The following is a 24,958-nucleotide window of genomic DNA, read 5'->3' on the forward strand; positions in this document are numbered from 1 at the left end:
ACAGGAGGCTTCAGAAGCTAATAAGCAGGATTTAGCAGGATTCTGACAACCATCTCGTGACTCAGAGAATTGTATGGGTTGAGTAAATTGGAGAAGCATCAATTCAACTGAATTAGGACTGTACACTCACCCACGCCAGTTGATAGTTACCTTAAGATTATTTGATCCTCAAAAAAAATCAACCAACACTTGAATTCTTTCTTCTCCTTGCTCTAGTTACATAAAATGTCTATTTTAATATTGCTGTGGAGTTGCCGGTGTTGGAATGGAGTGGACAAAGTTAAAAATCACACAACACCAGCTTATAGTCTAACAGGTTTATTTTGAAGTACTAGCTTTCAGAGCATTGCTCCATCATCAGGTCACCAGTTAGAAGGAGCAGTGCTCTGAAAGCCAGTACTTCCAAATAAACCTGTTGGACTATGACCTTGTGTTGTTTGATTTTTAATTTGATTTTAATACTCATCATTTAAAACTCCATCAGTGGTGTGCTCGGTGCAGGCAATGTGTAATGTGGCACAAAACCAATCGTACCTTTATAGTCCAGATTCAATTAGACTGCAATGAATTAACAACTGATGGCTTTCAATCATTCCAATTGGTCCCTTTCTGAGAATCTTGGGCCGAGATTTTGTGTAAGTAGAAATTCAGCTATGATGGCTGTTGAGTGCTCCTTGCTACGAAAGGCACAAAAATCAACATTTATTGCCCACCCCTAATTGCTGCTGAGAAGGTATCTCACTCAAACATACAAGATTTGGAAAAAGACATTTTGACAAGGTAGAAACAGTGGTTGCTATTCCTCAGCAATCTGATTGTTTAGGAGAGATGGGGAGGTCATGAATATTTGGAATTTATGCTGCAGCATTACTCCCTCAGGATGTCAAAAGCAATAGTGGGAAAGTGAGGTTTAAAAGACCAGCCATGACTGTACTGAACAAATTAGCAGACTTGAGGGATTCATGTGATTTACTCCTGTTCCCTATTTCTTTTCATGTGAAACATCCCACAGCATAAATATGAACAGCACAGGAAGTTATACCTGGTGTCCCTACAAATATTTATCCCACAGTTGATATCACAGAAAACAACTCTATGGCTGCTGTCAGATTGCTATTTGAAGAGACTTTCTATCAGCAAACTGGTGTACTTCTTGAGACTAAGTATCAGAAAAGAATTGGCTCTAAAGTGCTTTGGGGCATTTTGTGCTTGTGATAGGTATTGTAATAAATACAAGTTGTTGTTAGTACAAATTTGAATACAGCTGGAGATAGACAAATGTTGCCCTGGCATTTGGTCTTGATCAAGACGCAACACAAGAATGTCAAACTTCAAATCAAGAAGTGACTGCTGACAGATTCTTAGGTCAACACGCTCAATTTTCTGGTCTTCCCTAAGAACACATCAATTGGAACCAAGTTTCACATGAAACATCACCCTTTTCTCATGTAGTGTGGTTGTGACCATTTGAAATTTGGCATTCTTGCATTGTGTCCTGATGAGCACAAAAATGAAAGGTTTCGGCCACGTGCCCCTCATCTGGGCAGCGAGAGATGCAAGTCCTTCTCCTGCGTGACACTCACCGAGCTTTTCCTTCCACTCCGGGATGAAGATGGGACGTGATGAGCATCAGTCAGGGAACTGCTTCCAGGTACTGACAAAGGCAGTGGGAATGAGCGAGTAGGGCACGGTGGTGATGCTGCTCCAGGTGTCCGAGGTCGGGTCATAGCAGTCCAGGGTCTTGCAGCGCTGGGTGCCGAAGTAGCCGCCCACCACGTACAGCTTGTTGCCGGAGGCCACGGCGTGGCAGCTCATGCGCTTGGCCGTCATGTCGCCCACCCGAGTCCACTGGTTGGTGTCACAGTCGAAGCGGTAGGCCGAGGCCGCCGTGAACTCCGTGTCGCCGCCCATGATGAAGATCTGGCTGCCCAGGGCGGCGGCGGCCGTGTAGCGCCAGGGCTGCGGGCAGACGGCCGGCACGGCCCAGCGGTCCTCCAGCGGCTCATAACGCTGCACCCGGGAGCGGCGCTCGGCCGCCGGGAGGCTCGAGGCGCCGCCGCCGAAGACGTAGAGGCGGAACTGGGCGCTCACCACCGCCGCGTTACTGACGCCGTCAGGGAGAGGGGCCACCGAGTTCCAGGTGTTGGCGGACGGCTCGTAACGCTCCACCTGAGTGAGAGGGGCCGAGCCCGGGGCCCAGGCAGAACCGTGGCCTCCCAGCACGAAGACGCCTCCCCTCAGCTCGGCCGAACCATGCCCGAAGCGGGCAACTAACATTGGCGCCACTTTGGACCAATCGCCGGCCGCTGCGTCATAGACCCAGACGTCTCGCGAGACCCCGTTCTCGGGTCCCCGCCCCCCGCTCAGGTAGACGCGGCGCCCCAGTGCGCAGGCGCTGAATTCCTTGCGGGGGCTGGGCAGGCGCGCCTTGGCGACGATGCGGCCTCTCCCCTCCCCTAGGCCCCGGCCCCCCTCCAACCCCAAGCGGTGCCCGGGTTCCAAGCCCCGTCCTTGCAACTCGGGCTCTCCCTCCGCTCGGCCCCGCTCCAGCTCGTACACCTGGTCGCACAGGAAAGTGGGGCCGCCCAGGATCAGCAGCGTGTGCCCGGCGCGCCTGGGCCGCGCGCACGTGCCCGCCGCCGCCGCCCCCCCCTCGCGCTGGAAGCGGCGCGCCTCGTCCACCAGCGCGCGGCCGACCGGGTCGTCGTCGAGGAGGCGCTCGGCCTTCGCCCAGGCCTCGAGGTAAGGGGCGGGCAGCAGGGCGAGGCGGACGTGCCGCAGCGGGCCGGACAGGCGCCGCGGGCTACCGCCGGGCGGCCGGTGCCGGGCCCAGCGCACGACGGCCGAGTGGACGGCCCGCTCGTCCTCGGCCTCCAGCTCGTCGCTGGCCAGCAGCTCGGCCAGGGTGGCCTCGGGCAGCCGGCAGAGCTCGTCGCCGTCGGCCAGGCGCTGGAAGTGGGCGAGGCAGGCGGCCCGGGCCCGCTGTCGCAGGCGGCGGCACTGGTGCGCGTCGGAGAGCAGCAGCAGGCGCAGGCAGTTGGAGGGCCGCAGCCGGCGCTCCAGGAAGGCGGCGGCGGCGTCGCGGACGTCGGGGAACTGCAGCATGTCGCCGGCCTGCAGCAGCCGCTCGGCGTTGGCCTCGCTGAGGGCCAGCCGCGCCGTGTACGCGTAGTCGAGCAGCGGCTCCAGCGCCTCGGGGTGCACGCTGGCCCGCAGGTCCACCTCCGGCTCGCCGCTCTCCCGCAGGCCGCCGCCGAACATGGCCGCGAAGTAGCGGCTGCAGGCGGCCAGCACCGCCCGGTGGCACAGGAAGGAGCGGCGGCCCGCCCGCAGGGTCACGTCGGTGAAAAGGCGCTGCCTTCGCAGGCTGTCCAGTTGGGCCAGGACGCTTTCCGGGTGGGAGACCTTGTGGAACAGGGAGGCGTTATCACTGCCCGGGCTCTCCTGCTCGCTCATAGTCGCTTCTTCCCGTCCTCCTGCTGCAGGGTTACTCTGCAAAACACAAAGGAGGAGAAAACACATTCATGCAGCACAGAAACATATCCTTCAGTCAGAGCAATCCCAAACTAAACTAGTCCCACCTGCCTACTCCACATCCCCCCAAACCTTTCCTATTCTGAACTTATCCAAGCGTCTTTTAAACATTGTAACTGTACCCACATCCACCACTTCCTCAGGAAGTTCATTCCGCACCCGGACCATCCTCTTGTGTAAAACGTTTGCCCCTCGTCTTATTTTTAAACTTGTATCTAAAGTCAGAGTGCCCTCAGAATAAATGTCCAGCGAGATCCGAAAATTTAAACACACAGGAGGAACTCAAGCACGTCTTGGCAGCTTCCTTGTGCAGGGAAATAGACAATATCCAGTTCAGTTCTGAAGAAGGGTCACTGGACCCAAAACGTTAATTCTGCATTCTTGGTACAGATCCAGCCAGACTGACTGAGTTTCTCCAGCAATTTGTTACTGCTCAAATTCCAAAGAGTCACGTTCCCAGATTGGTAGTCTCGCGCAGAGTCCCATGGCGCCCTTTTTTAACCAAGGGAGAGGGGTCCATATTTCTACCAGGTCATTCCAATCAGGGTTCTGTCAGAAATGCGTTTTTATGCTATGCTGCTGAGAGTTTTCTTTTAGTGAGGAACTCTTAAGGGAAGGCAAACCTAGCTACCTTTTCAAAGCAGTCATCTGGTATTCTGAAATCCCGCCTCAGGCGACTGACTGTGTGGAGTTTGCACGTTCTCCCCGTGTCTGCGTGGGTTTCCTCCGGCTGCTCCGGTTTCCTCCCACAGTCCAAAGATGTGCAGGTCAGGTGAATTGACCATGCTAAATTGCCCGTAGTGTTAGGTAAGGGGTAGATGTAGGGATATGGGTGGGTTGCGCTTCGGCGGGGCGGTGTGGACTTGTTGGGCTGAAGGGCCTGTTTCCACACTGTAAGTAATCTAATCTAAAAGTCCAGCATCACAGACGGTTGTTGTCAAATGGTAAGTGGTACAAAATAGGGGACCAGGTAAATGGGTGGGTGGTGGCTGGAGAAAATGGGTGTTGTCAGATGGTTGGAGGTGGGGGGGGGCAGTAGGGTCTGAGAAGTGGGACTGGAAGCCAGATTGGATGAAAGGAATCAGCATGGGAGGTGAAGGAGACTGTAGTCTGAACTAAGTGAAAAATTGTGCCCAAGGGAGCAGGTGAGTGGTTGGATAGGTGGGGGGAAGAGAGATGGTAGAAAGACAGATGAGAGAAAACATCTGGTTTTCAAATATCATTTTGAGGAAGCAAAGCTGGTTTCCTTGTCTGGTCTAAATGGGATTCCAGACTCAGGAATGTAATTGACTTAACTGCCCTTTGACAAAATCTTTCAGTTGAAGGATAATTAGAAATAAGCAAAGAATGCTGAACTTGTCAGTGATGCCACATTCCATAAACCATGTTTCAGGACTGTGATTCTATTTGTTTAGCACATTCAAAGTCACTTGATGTTTGTGGGCTGTGGTAAAAATGCAGAGGACAGTTTAAGTGGCAGAAGTGTAAACAAACCATCTCGGAACAGTACTGATTTTAGGATCTGGCCTATCATTTTCTCAAAAACAGCTCTATGTTTTCAAACACCAATATTTATTTTGTTTGGAATGCTTCCTACTACTGTAATACCAGATCTCGAACATTCTTTCATATGGCTGCTTGTTCACAGACATCATCACAAAGACCTAACTTTATGCACAACAACTGAATGGGTCAAAACTGACTGGACAGATTCTTTGTCTTTAGTTTCCCCCATGAAGGTGCTTGCTTATGTTTAAGTTTACTTCCATCATTATCAAATCCATTCATTTGAACTGGACAATTTCATAGAATCTGTATGGAACGAAAGTAGGCAGTTTGGCCAATCAAGTCCACACTGGTTCCTGTAAATAGCATCTGTCCCTTGAATCCTGCATTTCCTTCGGCTAATGCCACCCAGTCTGCATTTCTTTGGACTGTGGGAGGAAATTCACAGACAAGGGAAGCGTGTGCAAACTCCAATGACAGTTGCCTGAGGGTGGAATCAAACCAGGTGCCTGGCAATTGTCAGGCTTGCGTTACTAATAGACATTTTTATGGACATCAGATACAGGCAAAACCAACTACAGCATTGTGCAGATCATAATTGAAAAGTCTACTCTCATATCTTGACTCTATTACCCCAAGGAATGGTCATGATACTTGTAGGACCATAGTTCAATTGTGTCAGCACACAAGCATTGTGATTTGAGAGAAAAAGGTAACAAGAACAAAAAACAGACTAATGAGCATCAGACAAAAAAATGAGAACACCTTGAAAGTCTGTTGAAAGTTCCCATCTGAAACCTTAAACTGCCTGTTATCTTTCATTTTGTAGTATTTCCAGCATTTTCCAACTTCTGATTGGCCACATCTTTAACTTAGACCCACATATAATCACAACACTGACCTGCAAGCATCCTTACCCTAAAAGGGGATTCTTTCCTCATTATCAGAATGTGAAAATGCCTGCAGGATATCCTAACTTTTTCACGGAGTATACAGAAATGAGGGGCACTCCAAAGTCAAAGCTCTGGAATTTAGAAATATTTAGTGGATTCATGTCAAGTTCAAATGTGCAATAAGCATATTTAGCACTAAATTTAATGTAGTCAATAATTTTATGAATTAACAGTACAATAGGAATTGAATGCAAATACAATATTAAATTTACTTCAATATATTCTGACAATATTGTATAAAACATATGATCAGAAGTCCTTAAGTGTTTTAAGAGGCATGATACCTTGTGCACAAAAGCCTCAATACAATTCAGCTTGCTTATTTAAAAAAAAATTCTGGTAAACATAATATTTTGGCAAAGGCTGTCTCTCCTAAAGACACATCCGTGCTCAATGGAATACACAATACAATGCTTCTTTTGAATTGGTGGCTAGACAGTCCAATAACAATCCCAATGTTTGGCAGCAATCTTGTGGAAGAGGCCACAGAATGATTGCAATTTTGTGTATTTACAGTTTCAGTAAAGCCTGACATCACAGTTTCCCTAACCGGAACTCAGTTTAAAAATAAATACTTTTGTCAATTATAGAAATCTCACTTTGTGGAAAGCTTTCAAAAGTGCCTCACCCAATGAATCACAAGTGTAATGATTACTGTTTAAGCAGACACACAATTTTGCATCAGCAGCAGAAATATGAACAGGCCTTTGCTTTTTGGTTTGTGTCAAAAGATGCCATCTAGGATACCCAGACATTATTCTTCATTGTTTTTAAAAAACAAAGGTCCACGTGCTATTTTTAAAATAATTTGTTCAGGTGATGCAAAACTTGTATTTATAGCCCATTCCTTGTTGCCTGACATGGTGACGGCGAGCATCAAACCACTAGTTTGATGGTTTTTGGATTTTGACCCAGTCACAATGAAGGAGCTGCGAAATAGTATCAGAATCATATCTTCATGTTGTTTGAGAGGAGCTTGTGATAGATTCAGTGACTTGATGCAGCACATCAGTTGGGCAATATGCATGGAAGTGACTGTGCTGTTGAGGGTGAGATTGATAGAATCTCCTCAATGAAATGACATCTCCAACCATCTTAGTTTCATTTTGGGTTCTCAGCTTATACATAGCCTGAGATCCCCAACTTCTGTCCGAGGGGCAAGGTGTCAACCCAGCCAAACTGAATTTCCTATGTATTCAGTGTTGTCTATCATATGTATATGCTGCTTTCGTGTGGGGCATATGGTGAGCATGTAAAGTTTTCCACCTGAGCATTTACCTGATGAAGACAGATTTCATCCTTTCCCATTGGGAAGCAATTAGGAGGAGACTTGTGTTTCATTCCCAGGAATCTTGCAAGTGCGGCTCCTCCTGCTTACCGTTGGATATTCAATATAAAATTCTGACAATTCACTGATAGTTGGCAGACATCCAACTCTATTAAAATATTGTAGTGAAATACAAGGGATTTTTTATTGAGTTCACACTTTATCTGACACTAAAATAGTTTCTGCTCCATTTTTTAGTGTATAATCATATCCAAAGAACTTCTTCCCAAAGCAAGCCAGACAACTTCTAGAACTTCACCTACATAGTTCTGTCTGAACTGTAGAGTCTCAGAATTAAATGTCACAGGAAGGGTGACTAGAACTGAAGAAAATCTAGGTTCCAGATGAAGGGCTTTTGCCCGAAACGTCGATTTTGCTGCTCCTCAGATGCTGCCTGAACTGCTGTGTGCTTCCAGCACCACTAATCTTGAAGAAAATATATTCCACCAACTAATGACAACAGTAAAAAACAAACATAAAAGAAGCCTGCACCGCTCTGGGGAACAGAAAGAGGGCATAGGTTTAGTGTGAGAGGGGAAAGATATAAAAGAGACCTAAGCGGCAACGTTTTCACACCGAGGCTAGTTTGTGTATGGAATGAGCTGCCAGAAGAAGTGTTGGAGGCTGGTACAATTGCAACATTTAAAAGGCATCTGGGATGGGTATGTGAATAGGAAGGATATGGGCCAGGTGCTGGCAGGTGGGACTAGATTGGGTTGGGACAGCTGGTTGGCATGGACAGGTTGGACCAAAGGGTCACTTTCCATATTGTACATGACTATGACTCTCTGACACTATCATTCTGCCATCTACAACATGACCATACTTTCAAAAATACCACAATAATGAAACTGTGGATGTGGGAAATGGTAGTCAGCTGATCAGTTGATTGGATCTCCACATTTCAGAGTAACACGGGAAGTATTTCCTAAGTTAAAATTGCAATTTTCCCAACATCACACCTAATAGATTGATGAGCATTTTATGGATGAGCTCAGCAATGAATCTGACAATTTCCCACCTACCTTCCCCCATGACTATTAGTAGGAGATTAAATCCAGTCAAAGATATTAAATATTTGGGCCTAGGCCAACATTTCAGAAAATTGACATCAAGTAGAAGGCAAGTCAGAACACCACTGCAGTGTGCTGTATTTGTGTTTGGATGGCAATGTTAATTGTAGCTTGTTCACAGTATAACCAACATAGGTCATTTCAGCAGCAGTTTCAATAGTAGTTTACCAAATTATTGACCAGCTTTTACCTTGATATTGGTCCACAAACCGCAACCTGTCTACTCCAACTTGGCCAAATGACCATTCAGCTTTCACCAGCCTAAGTACTGACTGTTCTAATGTAAATTCGGCCAAGTATCCAAGATCAGGTTGTGCAGATAACATGCTTTAAGCCTTTTATCACTTGTTTCTGCATTTCCACATTGAGATATTTTACACTAGAAATAAAATCATCAGGCATTGGAATTGCCTCTTAATTTTTCTCCCAAGAAATGAGAATGCAGTTTGTGTTGCTGATATTATTTCCAGTTCTGCTGGAGGTAAATGCACCTCCAAGTATAGCACAGAGCTGTGAGTAGTGTTATCTTTTAAAGCCCCAGTCTTTTAAAGTTTGATAATCTCAATTATAGCACCATGTGCTTCAGAGAGATATGGCCTGTGAAGGGGCATGGGAGCTTCCCAACTCTGTTAAAACACAGTCCAATTCTTGTGTGATGCTTTTCTGAACTGAATTACATTGCATCAAGGAAACATTTGGAGTGAATAATTTACACCAACATCTATAATGCACGAATAAGCTTCGACAGATTGCAGACAGAATATCTGGAGCAGACGAGTCTCTGGGACTTGCAGGCACTGTTTCAGAACCAATAGATATGGAGGGACGGCAATAAAGAGCAGGTTCTTCAAAACAATTAGATGCACCCTGTATCTGGAAGATAGCATTACCACCAAATTGACCTGTCAGAATATAGCAACAGTGCAGTCAAGTAATTGGAGTTGCTTGTTCGTTAGTTGCACTTGCTGTCACTGAATGGTCATCAGCAAAATGAAAACTAGGATTTCTTCCCTCACTCTAGCTTGTAGCACAGAAGCAATAGTAATATCATAATTGCACCAACTTCTGCCTCATCAGAATCATTGCACTTTTGAGGTAAAAATCCCCAGATACAGATAAAAGAAAGTGACTATAAAAGAGCAAAACTAACATCATTTACAAAATACTGTGCAAGGACTGTAACAAACAATACATTGGACAAACAGGCAGAAAACTAGCCACCAGGATACATGAACACCAACTAGCCACAAAAATACATGACCCTCTCTCACTCGTATCCTCACATACGGATGAAGAAGGACACCACTTTGAGTGGGACAATATATCCATCCTCGTACAAGCCAAACAAAAACATGCATGAGAATTCCTAGAAGACTGGCATTCCAACCAGAATTCTATCAACAAACACATCGAGTTAGACCCCGTCTACCACCCCCTGAGAAAAGGAACCGGAAGTGACTTCACCAACCCAAAGAAACCCAAACATATAAATAGAAAGCAGGAACTTTCAGCATTGCTTCCCGTGAGGTCCACTGAAGATGTTATCTAGTAAGGTAATGAAACGTCTGGAAATGAACCTTTCAGCTCAGCGAGCAAACCCTACATCCAAAACCTCAACCTGAGTTACAAATCTTCTTAAAACTCGCTAAAAGTGACTATAACTTGGCTCCAAGTTAACAGTGAGTGGGGAGGCTAGAAGCTGGCATAGGCTAGTGAAACCTAATTTGGTCAGTGTGTTTTTTGCTCAATCTCTTGAAATATCAGTAGAACATGATTGAAATAGGCATTAGGCTACCTTGTTTTGCTCAACATGGACCTGTGCTCATAATAAGAAATCTAGCCTAAAACTAAGAAAGCAACTGTAATGTCCTTCCTAACCTTTCAAGAGTCTGCCGTTCTGGAGCCACACACAGATGTTTATGTGCCTGCCCCTGACCTTTTCCAGTTCAATTGCATTAACCTGAAACAAAGCCTTAAAGATAAATTAAGTCATCAAGAATTGTGTTTTTTTTAAATTGTGGGGATTACAGGCTAATCATTATGCTGCACTTCACAATTTCACTGATTGATGATAAACATGGTGTGTGCTAAGTAAATCTGAGAGTTATATAGTCACTATAATTATTGATAATGCCTTAGGTTTGTGGAATAAATTTTATGGTTGTGACCATTACTGTTGTTAATTTAACTAGTAATACATTATTCAAAATGTGCTACCAAATGCCAAGTTTTTATCACAAGCTATAAAAATTAATTTGAAATATTTAGATCAAAGTTAATATTTAAAATGAAAGCAAAATACTGGGAATGCTGAACATCGGATATAAGAATGGAAATGCTGGAAATACTGATCAGGCAGCATCTGGGGACAGAGAAAAACACCAAACATTTTTAATCAGAATTAAAGTGACATTTTATTTCAAACTCCGCAGATGCTTCCAGCTTTGCTGAGAATTTTCAGCACTTCTTATTTAAGTTCATTTGCTTTAAGCATTAAATGACAAATTATACAGTTAGAAAAGTCAAAAACAATTCATTGTTAGGTCTGTTTTTGAATTTCTTTTCCATTTGATAATAAATTACTGAAATTATACACTCTACCAGATACACTTGACAGTTTACCAAGTATTTGATTTTAGAATGACTAAATATTCTTGTGGCTCCTCATAGTTTTTATTTTAGGTATTTTTCAGATATAAGACCATAAGCAGAAATTAGGCCATTCAGCTCCGCTATTCAATCATGGCTGATAAGTTCTCAACCCCATTCTCCCTGTAATCCTTGATCCCCATGACAATCAAGAACCTATCTGTCTCTGTCTTAAATATACAGAATGACCTGGCCTCCACAGCCTTCTGTGGCAATGAATATGCTCAATAGGGTTTAGAAAATCAACAAATCCTGTCCTAATCAATGTTTCTAAAAAATAAAAAGCACTGCCCTTCCATGTATACTTGCCCAAGAGCCGAGCTAGTTTACATAATTCTATTGCAGGCTGCTGTCACCCTACAGTCACCCTCCTCTTACTCATTGTTACCTTTCCTCCATCCACTTCTTGTTGGAAAACAAATGTTACCAACATAACCCAGCAAAACTCGTCACCTCCAGAAACAAATAATCCATTACTCATAGGTTAAGTACAAATGAGACCTATGCAGACTAAGCAACCCAACTTTTAGCAGATATTTCAAAATGCAACCAGACACTGGATCACTGGGTAACAATCTTGCTCGATTTGGGCAGTTAGAAACCTACAAATTGTCAATGATTGGACATCTGATAAAACCATGAATTCCATTGTATCTTACTAAATAACTCAAACATCTCGAAATAATTCACCTACAATGAAGTGCATTCAAATAGCATTAGATAGGCAAGCATGATAGCTATTATGTTTTAAAAGAGAAGGCAAGATTTCACAAGCAGCAATGTGATAAATGAACAATTATGTCAGCTAAGGAAACAGCATTGGTTCAACTCCTTGATCTTCTCCAACCTGGGCTTTGGGATCTTCTAACATCCCCTGAAAAGGCAGGGTAATCATATTATCTGACAGACATTCGAACTTTTTCACTTCTGCAGTGGGTCAGCCTAGGTCACTTGCTTGATTTCTGGAGCTGGACTTGAACAGACAATTTCTGAGGCAAACTTGTTACTTTAGGAAGGTACAGGTGCCAGAAAGAGTTGGGAAATTTGGAAACTTGAAGAGATGAGGACAACATAACTGAGAAAGTCAGAGGGATGTTAACTTGGCTTGGAGACACAGTTCATTCTGGAGATTGAGTTTATTCTCGCACACTACTGTGCTAGATTTTCACATGGAATCTGGAATCTATTCATCCAGTTGCTTGTTTGTTATCAGTGTTGGTTTGTGCTTAACAGATATATTATCCTGGATCTCAGTGCTTGTTTTTTTTTGGGTCATAACAGAAGTACCCAGCAAATCTAGAAAACTCCTGAAAGTCCAGCATACCATGAGAAAGATAATCCTGGATTTTTTTTGTAGATATTGTCATTTAATAGTGAATTCAAGGGCTTCCCTTCTGTGTGTTGGTTTTATATCTCATGACAGGTTTCCTCAGATCCCTGATGAAGGGCTTATGCCCGAAACATTGATTTTCCTGCTTCTCAGATGCTGACTAACCTGCTGTGTTTTTCCAGCAACACACTCTCGACTCTGATCTCCAGCATCTACAGTCCTCACTTTCTCCTAGGTTTCTTCAGTAGGTAAATTGTGTAACGTGGATGTGGTGAGCCTAAAGTCTTCATTTAGATGGCAGATCACTTTAGGCAAAAGCAAGGAAAGGAAGACTTCATGTTTCACCTTCTAACATCCCTAACCTTGAAGTGCACAATTCATGAAAGGTTTAGTTTTTAGTATGATTCATAGAAATCAAAACATGGAAACCAGTCATTTGGTCAATTTAAATTCATTGTCAACATTTACCATTCATACAAACAAATTGCACCTTTACCAACCTTCTGATATTCCTTAATTCCCCATCCAGTCTTCAGTGTTAACATGCTTCAGTGAAGTCCACACACTCAGGAATTTTATTTGTAAAACATTTTCACTAGGTTTCTCTTACAAATCGTTTAACATTTAATTTTAGCTCTTGTTCTTGACATCTCAACTACCGCAAACAGCCTGTTTCTACCCTGTCCCATCCTTTCAAATTTTTAAACTCTTCTTGGCCTTATAGGTATTTGAATAAAATACCCTTCAGGAAACAAAAACACTCAGAGAACATGAGAAATTTTGAATCCTTTGTTTCAAAATATTATTTAGATATTTGAATATTTTATCAACCCTCCTATGTAGCAACCAAGCATTAGACACACAGAGAGCTTCAGCTTACGTCAGTTTTTTTACAACACATTCAATCTGACCATTCACTGATGATTTGGAGATGCTAGTGTTGGACAAAAGTTTTGCTATAAATTCTGTGTCTTATGATCTTACACTCCACAACCATTTGATGAAGGAGCAGTGCTCCGAAAGCTGGTGCTTCCAAATAAACCCGTTGGACTATAACCTGGTGTTGTGTGATTTTTAACTTTGTACATTTACTGATGCCTTGCAAGGATGAAGGCTGTATTTTAATAAAATAATCTAGGAATAAAATATTCCCAAATTCAGAATTCCATAGCATTGCACCAGCCCTGAATGCAATCATTGAAAGAAGTGGCACAAGGATAGAGATGCTTTTAACATTAGTGGAATGTCTTAGCAGGTTCCAGCACTCATTGGAAATAACGTATTTCATTAAGGACTGGAACAAAGCTTCTTTGTCTTTGCAAGCTCTTTTTTTTGATAACATTACCACGGTACTGCACAGGAAATGTACCATCTGTACCTATTCCAATGAGCCTTGATAGTCAAGTAATGTGAGATACTTGCTGCAGGGAAATGTCCCTATCTAATATTTCAAACTCCTCTCCCCCGTGACTCAGCTATATCCTGTACTACAGCTGAGAATGTTTAAGACAGTTCACTGGAGCAAAATCAAACTAATTTGGATACTGAGCCACACAAAATGAAATTAGGGCCGCTGACTGTTCAAAAACATATGTTTTCAGAGTGTCTTAAAAGAGGGATCTTAGATGTTAAGGGAGAAAATTAGAAAATTTCAGTGCTTAGGAGTTAGGCAGCTCTAAGCATGCTGGGGCAATCAAAATTGGGGAGAAACAACAGGCCAAAATTAAACAGCATACAGAGCACAAGATGCATATTCATTCACTGGATCAACTCATTTCACCTGGGACTATACTTAGGAGTGGGACCATTGAACTTGACTGTATGAAAAACAGACTGGCACAAACACAATCATCCAGGATTCCTACTTCTGATTGATTTTAGGTGGTTGTTTACATTTACCTGCAGGGTGATGCGAATGAGATATAGCCTTTTGGACTTGACACCTGCATATTCCCAAGTTAGATCCCAGTTTGGATGTCAGAAGAAAGGCCGAGAACTCATGACAATTTTTTTTAAATGAAGATTTTAAGTATAAAGTCCTGCGAAACCAACTTGTGTATTGCTTTATAATCCCACAAAACATTGAAGTAGAACTTCAATTCTTGACATCAGTTCAGATTTCTGCCTGGTTTGCCCCACTAATTTAAAAGTGTACACAGGTTCATCAGAGAAACTGACTGCACTAACAGAATAAATTCCCCGGCCAACAATACCAACTTTTTGTCATGTCAAAATTAACTCTTTGCCTTGCTGAATAAAGGAATTGTGATTTCCAGTCAACATTGAGTTACTTCTCAAAGTTGTATTGGTGAAAATCATACGAAGGATGACATGACCTGAGGAAATAAAGTATAATCTATACTTTGTAATCCTTATATCACAACTTCTGGCAACTAATAGCAATGATACTTCTGCGCTCCTATTACTCAGGTGGATAAGAATTAACTTTGATATGTGACATAAGTGTCCTAATTGGCTGGTTGCCCCATCCTGGGAAAATATAGTCCACTACAAAAGCAGCTTGTTTCAGGTACCAGCACTCAAAGTCCAGCGCGTTTTTATCCTGCTCAGCTCTCAACTTAATCTCACATTCGTCTGTGCACTAATATAGGATCCAAAGTGCCCTACCTTTCTGTCCCCCGAGCAAAAGTTAATATCTTCAGAGGTTGGGTAGGGAGAAGAAGCAATGGCATAAAAGTCTGTGTGACTGTTATACAATGACTTGCACTTTACAAAAGGATTAAGTTGAGCAACTTAGGCCCAATGGACTTGGCCAAGGGATATGTAATGAGACACTGCTTCTGTCATCTCCCAGGATAGTTTTGCCAACTTGTAGCAGGTGGCTTGTCTTTAATTTCGGGCACAGAGGTCTCATTTGCTTTTTAAATTAAGCAAACTGTTCACATTAAAGTGATATTAAGGAAATGTACAGACAGAAATAGGCCATCCATACCGTTCTGCCTGTGCTGATCCTCACACTTGTTCATAATTAGGTTCGTTATCCAACTCGGTTTTAAAATTATTTCTGAAATCATTGTCAATCACCTTTATAATTAGGGTTCCAGTTCCCAAGAAACAGTGAAAATATATTTCCTTTGTTTCCCTATAAAACGTTGATAATGATTTTGAATCCATTTTATTCACTCACCGAAGAGAATAAATGTATAAATATGCAGATGAATTAGGAGCTGAGGTACGCCATTCAGTCCCTCAACCACGTTCCAATCAATAAGATGGTGGCTCATCTGTTTTGTTTTATTTCTTAATTCTAAATTTTTGTCTACCTTCCCTTGTCTAACAGAATCTATCTCCACTGTAAAAATGTTCAATGATCCCGATCTCTGATGCCTTCTGAGACACAGTTCCAAAGTGCCACTAGCCTCCATAAGAAGAAGTTCCCTCCTGTCCTAAAAAGGTGATTCTTAATTTATTAGGACCCTTAAATCAGAAGTCTCTAGCTCTGGACTCACCTGCAAGAAAAAAACATTCTTTTCACACCCTTTCAGGATCTGGTCCAATTCATCAAAACCTCTCTGATGTTGCAAACACCAGTATGTCAACTCATCACTTTCTGTCGTCCAAGAACACTTTGACATTACTGAAATCCCACCCATGACCTGCTTCCACCCATCTCATATTTTTGTGATGGGGATTCATAACCTGTTCCTCCCTGTTGTCAATTTCTGCCCAACTGCACTTGCCTTAAAAATTCCAGGCATGACAGGAGTGTCCAATGAGGAGAGTTTGAGGAGACAGGGCCTGTATGGTCTAGAGTTTAGAAGACTGAGCGGTAATCTTATTGAAACAGACAATACTCTTACGATGCATCAACCCCATTGAGCCAAACAGGAAAAAGAACTGGGGACACAGTCTCAGCAAAATCACCAGTGGAATCTTCAACAGACCCTTCCAAACCTGCAGCCTGTACTGTTTAGGATAGAGTAGCAGATGCACCTGAATACCACCACCTGGAAGTTCAGCTCCAAGTCACATACCATCCCAACTGGGAACTATATCACTATTTCTACACATTTATTGAGTCGAAATCCTGGAAGTCCCTTTTTATAGCACTGTGGATGTACTGAAACTGCCAGGACTGCATCTAGTTGAAGGGAGAACCTCACCGCCACATGAAAGCAATTAGAGATGGGCAGTAAATTTTGGTCTACCCAGTGATGCCCATATCCCAAGAAAAGAAAATGGTAGGCCATTTAGGATTGAGATGAACAGAAATTTCTTCATTTAGAGGCGATTAAATCTTCAGAATTCTCTGCCCCAAAATGACTGGAGAACCTAATTCTTTCATTACATTCAAGACAGACATCAAGGGATATCAGGGAGAAATGAAGGAAAGTGACATTGAGGTGGAAAATTAGCCACCATCTAGTTCGATGGTGGAACAGGTTCAATGGGCAAGTGGCCTACTCCTCCTTTCTTTAATCTTTTCATGGTTTCCATTTCCCTACTCTGTTAATTGAGACATGTAATGCAATTTTTGGGAAATAACAAAGTGGCCGCATAGATGTAGACTATTTCCTCTGGTGGGGAATTTCAAATACAGGAGGACATCATGTTATACTTGGAATTTGGTTGTTTTGAGTGATTTAGGAAACCCGTCTTCTCACAAAAGGTAGTGAAATTCTGGGACTCCCTCCTTAAATAGCTATTCAGGCTAGTTAGATTGAAAATTTCATAACAGATTGGTAGCTTTTTGTAAGACAAGTGCACCATGGGATCTGGAACTGAGGCCATAGATTGAGTTAGGATACAGATCAGTTCTGATCCAGCTGAATGGCAAAAGAACGTACAGTGACAATATGGACTTTTTTTCCCGATACACAATCAGTAGTATCTCAACTTCCAGTCACCACTCCTTGTTCTCCCCAACCTCAAAATCCCATAAAGTCCAGATATGTCACTTTGTGCTTGACCATTTCCTTTCACAGCACTTGTTCATTTTCTCACCAAGAATTTCTTTGCTACATTTGTGGTTGGCTATGTTAGTCGTTCGTGGTGATTTTTGTTTAAAAATGATCCTGATCACAAAATGCAACTACCTGAGCACTCCCTCAAAATGTGCTCACGTTTTAGGGCAGTATTGCAGCAGTGATCAGGTTGCAAATTAACAAAACTAGCAAGCTCCGGATTTCAAAATTTCCATGGACCCACCAGGAATTGAAAGGTAAAATCGGGACCATTTATCATTAAACCTGTAAACAGTCAAGGTGGTCCCTCTCGAGAGTGAAAACAGTATCTACAGAAAGATTAGATTTAATTTGCAAAGTGAACTGCAATCCAATTAAGGGCTTAAGACACTGATGTGGGCCCTTTGTCATACTTCAAACGCAGCAGTATTGGTTACAATAAGCTTAACCTCTTATTCACCCAAGATTACCATCAGGAACAAAGTGCAAATTTCAGCTAAAATCAATGGAATGACCTGCACTCAAAGTGTCACAACCTTTAAAAAGTACTTGGATGAGCATTTGAAATATAACATTCAGGCCAAGGGCCTAATGCTGAAAATTGGGCTAAGCGTAGCTGTGACATTAACCTATGTAACTATAGTATTGTAGCTCGAAGAGACATCTTTGTTTTTTGGATAGAGTCAAACTCCAATGTTTGTTTCCTTGACATCGTACTTTACAGAAATGAATTGTGTTTGTGAATATGTACATATACTAAGTTTTTTAAAGAATATTTTTGAAATAAAAAAACCCCAGATGGACCAAAAGGCCTTTTCTAAACTGTATGATTTCAAGAAGCTTACTGCACTTGATTTATTAAATGTAAGTGATGGATTAGTTAAAATGCTCCAGATTTAAACATCATCTGGTGTAAACCTGAGTCAAAATACCAGCTACAGTCTGTGAATGTACTAAGTCAACCCAATTCAACAATGGTAAACATGCCACTACTTAGCTTCGATGATTCTCAATTTACTAAGAAATCAAAAGTCAGGCAGGGTTCTCCCCTTTACATAGGAAATTTGCTGGAATGTGTACATATGCAGACATCAGACAATGCCAGAATAGCCTTGGCCTTGCTTTTATGAAGGGCTTATGCCCGAAACAACTTTCCTGCTCCTTGGATGCTGCCTGACCAGCTGTGCTTTTTCAGTACCACACTCTTTGACTCTTGCTTTTAAATTGCACACTCCTGAACTTTTCAACCCATCCTCTCCCCTCCCCATCTCTTCCAGCCTCACAAGGCTCTGTGATATCTGCACTCAACTAATTCTGGCCTCTTGTATATTCCAGATTTTAAAATCACTCCATTATAAGTGGCTGTAACTTCAGTTGCCTGGTCCCCAAGCTCCAGAATTCCCTTCTTTTGCTTCTCCATCTCTCTACCTTCCTTCTTTAAGACTGTCCTTAAGAATTTGACCAAGCTTTTAGCATGTGACCTAATACTGCCTTAAGATTACCTAAGTTTTTTCTGAATATTCATTCAAAGGATGTGAGTCAGAATTTATTGCCCAGAGGGCAATTAATAGTCAAAAGAGCCACATGCACACCTGACCAGGTTAGGATGGCAAATTTCCATTCATAAAAAGGACAAGAGCAAACCAGACAGGTCTCTATGACAAATGCCAGTGGTGCCCCTTAGACTATATCTTTATTCAGAATTTACTGAATTCAAATTTCACTCTCTGTTATGATGGGAAACTCATGGCCCCAGAATATTGGCATGGTGTTATGGATTACTAATGCCATTTTTTCTAACCACATCACCCCTTCCCTTACTTTATAAGGTTATGTTTTATAGTGTTGCTTTTGTTTTATAATTGTCCTGTGAAGCACTTATTACATCAACAGCACTGTATAAGTTGTTTTTGCACATGCCAATATGACTAGATAATGATCCTACACTCACTATCCTGGATTCCAAATAAAACGAAGTGTGACAATCTAGATGTGGTGTCAGAGGCCAGAAAGTGCTTACGGAGCCAACAAGAATGCAGTCCACCAGAAGGAGAAGGAATAACATTAGCCAAAGGAAAAACATTGTCAAAGAGCAAAAGCAATACTTTCACTTTATAGATGGGATCTCATCATGTCCCTGAAACATTATCAGTAACTGTTTATAATCCAACTGCAATGTAGAAAGGCCACAATCTCAAGGCAAACCGGCTCACGGCTTCTTCTCTACTGCACCAATATCCTCAGCAGACAGCTGGAATACTTTAGTTACAGATATCAGCATCACAGTCGGAAATCACAGTTCCTGATAAGAGTAGACTCAACTGAGATTGCTCGAAACAGAGATATTCTTGCATTCCTGCAGCTTTATGTATCTTTAGGAATCATTTCAAAATACTTCACATAGACCGAACTACTTTGATGTACGATGTAGAAAAAGGCAGCTGCTATTTTTGCACCTCACAAACATGCAGACAGTAATGATACGAACGTTCTCTCTGTTTCTGCTACGTGGTGACAGCTTATAGCTGGGCCATCAGGAAAGCTCAGCAATCATCAAATTACCAGCAAGCAGGACAGTCGGCTCTGACTGCAGTATCACAGGGCATAGGTTTAAAATGATTGGTAGGATTAGGGGGAGAACAAGGAAAGCGTTTTCATACAGAAGTGGCAGGGGTCTGGAACTCGCTGCCATAAGGAGTCAGGAGCGCGCAACACTTAAAAAGGTCCAGCATATACACTTGAATTCCCACAACTTCCGGGGATACATTCCAAATGCTGGAAAACGGGATTAAGTTTTCCTCTGGCGCATACAGTGGGCAGAGTGGCCTTTCTCTCTCTGTAGATTTGTCTAAATACCTGAGGAAGAAAAATGTGAATGGATGTGGGGAGGGAGCAATTTGGTAAATTGCACATTCGCGGGAGTCAGCAAAGATCAAATGGACTTCTGTGCTGTAATGATTCTATTCTCTGGAACGTCAGTCTATTATTGACTCGACCACTGAACAATATTCGGACCGCGAAGAGCTCTCTACAAACAGATGCTTTCTTTAAACAAAAGGCGTATTACAGAAAATTAACTGATCCCGTGGAACTCACTAATCTTCTTAATTGAAAGATAATAAATTAACTTACAGAAAGTCAATCTCTACTCAGCTACATTAGCGATGAACTAATATCCCCAAGGATTGGGCGTCAAAATGAAACCAATCTCAGGGTGTTCTGAAAGTATTTTTATTTTGATGTAGCCACAGTATTTCGGTGAGTGTCTGTTTTTCTCCTCTCCTGAAGATATTGACTCACTGGAATAGGTTTTCAGTTTGTGACAACCCTTCCACGACCACAATCTGGTTTCTCACTCTTCACACGGGAGTCGAAAATCTGACTGTCAGCACGCTATTCAACCGTGCCTGGCACTGCAGTCGAGCCCATTCTGGTCCTCAGCAATTCAGAAGCACAAACATGTAAAATTAAATCAGGCGAAGGCTATTCAGCCCCTCTAGCTTGCTCGACCACTGGCATGTCTGGTTGTGGTCTTAACTTTACCGTCCTGTTTATCCCTATCAAAAATCTATCTCTACCTTGAATAAATTCAATAACATTACTTCTACTGCTTTATGGGGAAGAAAATTTCACAGACAAACGAGGGGGTTAGAAGATCTCATCTTCATGTTAAATGTGAGACCTCTTTTTAAACTGTATCCCTCAAGGTTTTGGTCTCTCCCACGAGGGGGGCAACATCGTTTCATCATCCAACCTGTCAAGTCCCCTCAGGGTCTTGTGTGTAGAAGATACACTCAGTACCCAGTGGAGTTCACAGCATAATGATTATGAACAAAATTCCAGTAACTATTTCGCCTCCTAACCAACCGGTCAGAGACATGTGAATCGTCAGTCAAGCAATATGATAACGAGCCCTCTGCGGAACGGCACTCTTCCCCCCACTCCCCCATTTGATATTTCTCAAACACGCCTATTTGGACGCTTCCATGGCCGTTTTGCAAAAATGGGAATGTTTAATCACAAAATATATGTCTTGTTTTCGGTTACCATAATCCTTGCTCTTCCTAAACAGCAATAACTTCACTTTCCCCCCAGTGACCATGACCATGTCGATATTAAATTATATGGACGAGACTGGCATTATCAAAAGACAGTACCAGGCGGCAGCTGTATCCGGGGTAAGAAACTTCGAACGATTTAAAAATAAACAAAGAAGAACACCGTGTAAAACTGCTGCACATTCCCTCCCCAGCCTCCTAAATAAACCCATAAATCTATTCGAATAACATTGCTTGCTGCAGCCGTAAGATTAAAGAATAAATCACTGGAAACACCGCCTCAGGATCTGAAATCTCCATTTGTCCATCTGAGAGGAAAGCGGTGCCAGTCAGCAAGGTAACTGACATGGATTGGTTCCACCCCAGTCAGCCCTCCAAAACAAAATTCCTTTCGATTCGCGTTTAATTAAAATAAAGTGAAGAGGTTTTAAATACTCTTGTATTAAAGCTAGTACTTACTGCTGTCGCTGAGTATTTAGTCAGGAGTGCCATCGAAGCGTATCTTTGTAACAGCGAATGGATACAATTGAGTGGGGAATTGAAACTGCCCGTTGGGCGGGGCCCCATCTGTCAACAAAGGCTGGGCGGGGCAAACATGCGCTAATTGATAGTGAAACCGACCAATCCTCGAAACCAGAACTTGATTGACAGTCGGAGCATTACCCAATGGCAGCTGGAGAAGGCGAGCATTTGACAAGAGTTAAAGCCAAGGATTGGAGGTGACCGTGTTGGTCTGGGGTCTAGAAAGTTAAAAATCACTCAACACCAGGTTTGATGAAGGAGCAGCGCTCCGAAAGCTAGTGCTTCCAAATAAACCTGTTGGACCATAACCTGGTGTTGTGCGATGTTTAACTGAATCCAGGAAGTGGGCGTACAAACAGTGGGGAGGCCAATCAGCCCCTTCCAAGGCTGTTTGGCTGCTCAAGTCACGCTTAAGTGATCCTTGCTTTCCTTTTAACCCATGTACCTCAATAACTTTACCAAATAAAACAAAATCATTTCAGCTTTGAGCATTCCATTTGATCTTTATCATTCACATCCTAGAGGGTGGAGGTGTTGTAGATTTTGATTAACTTTGCATGAAAAGGCTGATGGGCTGTCTGGTCTACTCTGTTTCACGTCTTATACAAATATAAGAAATAAGAGTAGGCCACTTAACTACTTAAGTCCACTACCCCATTCAATACATTAATTGCTGATCAGCTTCAACAACGTTTTCCTGCACAATATTCACTGACATCACTCTTCTCCAAAACTTCACCTATCTTGCCTTGAACATACTCAATGGCTGATCCTCCACAACTCTTGTGGCGAATCATTTCAAAGATTCATTTCTGAGTAAAAGAATTTCTCCACCTCTCAGTCTGAAATTACATGTCCCTTATTCTGAGACTGTGACCCCTAATTCTAGACCCCACAGTCAGGGGAAATATAATGCAATTACCTTGTCAAGCCAGTTGTATATGTGTGTGATAAAAGGATTAATTCAGAGAGATGCCATAAACACACCCATTACAACAATACCAAGTGGTCTTGTGGGAAGAACAGCCTAAGATCTCGGAGCAATTAAGCAATAAAATTAGCATCCAGATACTCCTCATAACAATGTAACTGGTGTGCTCTAATTAATGTGCTCTAATCTCATTCTTGTTCAATGCAAGTGCCTCTTCTAGTCGACCTGGAAAATGTTTCTTCTCAACCAAATTTGACCAAGCATGTCCTTATTCATAAAAGAAGGTGGTGATGAAGAACCTACCATATGGTGAGGTGCAGACTCACCTTCAATGCAAGTACAATGTGGTGAGCAGTGGTGCAGATTTAACTTTGTGTACAACAGAATCCTGAATGAAGATCAATTCTCACCCTTCCAAACTCGAGAGAATAAATTAAATCAATTTAATCTTTCCTCACAGCACAATCTCTCCATCCCAAGAATTAATTTATTCCTGAATGGCCATGTTCTTATTTTAAGATGATATCCATCTGTTCCCTGGATTCTGCCACCAGGGAATATATCTTCTCTCTCATTAATATTTTTGCCATTGTCAGTCTTTTGAAGTGAGTCTGATGTCTGCTGGGCATTATGATTTGTGTGTGCTCAGATGACTTGGCATGTCCAACCTGGAACCACAGATTCTAGGGAGGTTGCCATGAATAAGGGGTTTCTCAGTCAGAGTAAATATGAAGTGTATTTAGTGTTGCATGTGTTTAACAGACCAATGGATTTGATTGTGAATGCAAAACTTAGTGCAAATATCAGTTCTCATCTTTTCCCCACTGGAACCATTCCCTGTCCAGAAGTCAAGCCGCCAATATTGAGGAATCCACCACCAAATCATCTGTGGCACTTTTTCTCTATTATTCACCATCAATAAATTGCCTGTTTCCAATATCAAATTACAGGTAACGTTCAATATAGACAATGAAGAATTCAACTCTTTTTCTTTCTTTTAGATCCAGAAGTTTCCCTGGGGTCGGGAAGTCCAGAACTAGAAGGCATAGGTTTAGGATGAGAGGGGAAAGATACAAAAGAGACCTAAGGGGCAACGTTTTCACGCAGAGGGTGGTACATGTATGGAATGAGCTGCCAGAGGAAGCGGTGGAGGGGGGTACAATTACAACATTTAAAAGGCACCTAGATTAGTTTATGAATAGGAAGGGTTTTGAGGGATATGGGCTGGGTGCTGGCAGGTGGGACAGATTGGGTTGGGATCTCTGGTCGGCATGGACAAGTTGGACTGAAGGGTCTGTTTCCATGCTGTACATCCCTACCCATGTACAACTCAACTTTTTCTTTCCCATCATTTGTGTATTTTCCTATGTGTTAACCCACCACCAGTGAATCATTCATGTTTTCCAATTGATTAATTTACATGCAGAGCCTGTTTAGGGCATCAAAGGGGAGAGAGGGAGGAAGCTAAATCAAAATGAAGTTGGAAGGGAAGAGTTCAATACTTAAATAAAAAGTCCAGTGAGCATCATCTGCTCTCAATCAACTTTGGAACTATGATGTGGAGGTGTCGGTGTTGGACTGGAGTGGGCAAAGTTAGAGGTCCCACAACACCAGGTTATAGTCTCACAGGTTTACGTGAAATCACAAGCTTTTCAGTGTTGCCCCTTAATCAGGTAACTTGAAAAAGGGGCTATGGTCTGAAAGCTTGTGATTTCAAATAAACTTGTTGGGCTATAACCTGGTGTTGTGTGACCTTTAATGTTGGAGCTGTTCTTGTTGCTCCTTAAAATGGCCTTATTTTCAAAGACTGACATCATGCAGAAATTGCAGCAACCAATTTGCACACAATAAACTCATACAAACAGCAATATGTCAACAGCCACATAAACATTTTTGATTGAGGAATAAATATTGGAGAGACACCAAGGAGAACACACTGCTTTTTTTCCAAAACAGTGACATGGGGTATCTTACATTCATGTGTAGTAGGAGCTGAGGCCTAGGGGGGCAGTACCCCCTCAATACTGCACTGAAACGTCAGTCTGGGTTTCTCATTTTAAACATGTTCCATTTAGTGCACAAGAGATAGATATTTAGATTTTAAAGGCATCAAGGAAAATGGGGAGAAAGCAGGAATATGGTAAGTGAAT

General features: G+C 42.5%; 1 protein-coding gene and 1 long non-coding RNA gene across 2 annotated transcripts in view; one reads left to right on the plus strand and one right to left on the minus strand.

Moving 5' to 3' along the window:
* Nucleotides 1-21,909, minus strand: part of LOC140469030 (kelch-like protein 25) — a 29,122-nt gene extending 7,213 nt beyond the window's left edge. Inside the window, exons 1-2 of the mRNA XM_072565226.1 lie at nucleotides 21,815-21,909; nucleotides 1,584-3,492 (exon numbers count right to left, since the gene is read on the minus strand). Of these exons, the coding sequence (XP_072421327.1) occupies nucleotides 1,630-3,492; nucleotides 21,815-21,847 (1,896 nt within the window). The 5' untranslated portion in view covers nucleotides 21,848-21,909 and the 3' untranslated portion in view covers nucleotides 1,584-1,629. The remainder of the gene's footprint in view (nucleotides 1-1,583; nucleotides 3,493-21,814) is intronic.
* Nucleotides 2,696-13,428, plus strand: LOC140469032 (uncharacterized). The gene is made up of 2 exons (XR_011955926.1): nucleotides 2,696-2,742; nucleotides 7,519-13,428. It is a non-coding gene; the product is annotated as an uncharacterized lncRNA (long non-coding RNA).
* Nucleotides 21,910-24,958: the final 3,049 nt, after the last annotated feature.

Source organism: Chiloscyllium punctatum, chromosome 48, assembly GCF_047496795.1.
Source record: "Chiloscyllium punctatum isolate Juve2018m chromosome 48, sChiPun1.3, whole genome shotgun sequence".
NCBI lineage: Eukaryota > Metazoa > Chordata > Chondrichthyes > Orectolobiformes > Hemiscylliidae > Chiloscyllium > Chiloscyllium punctatum.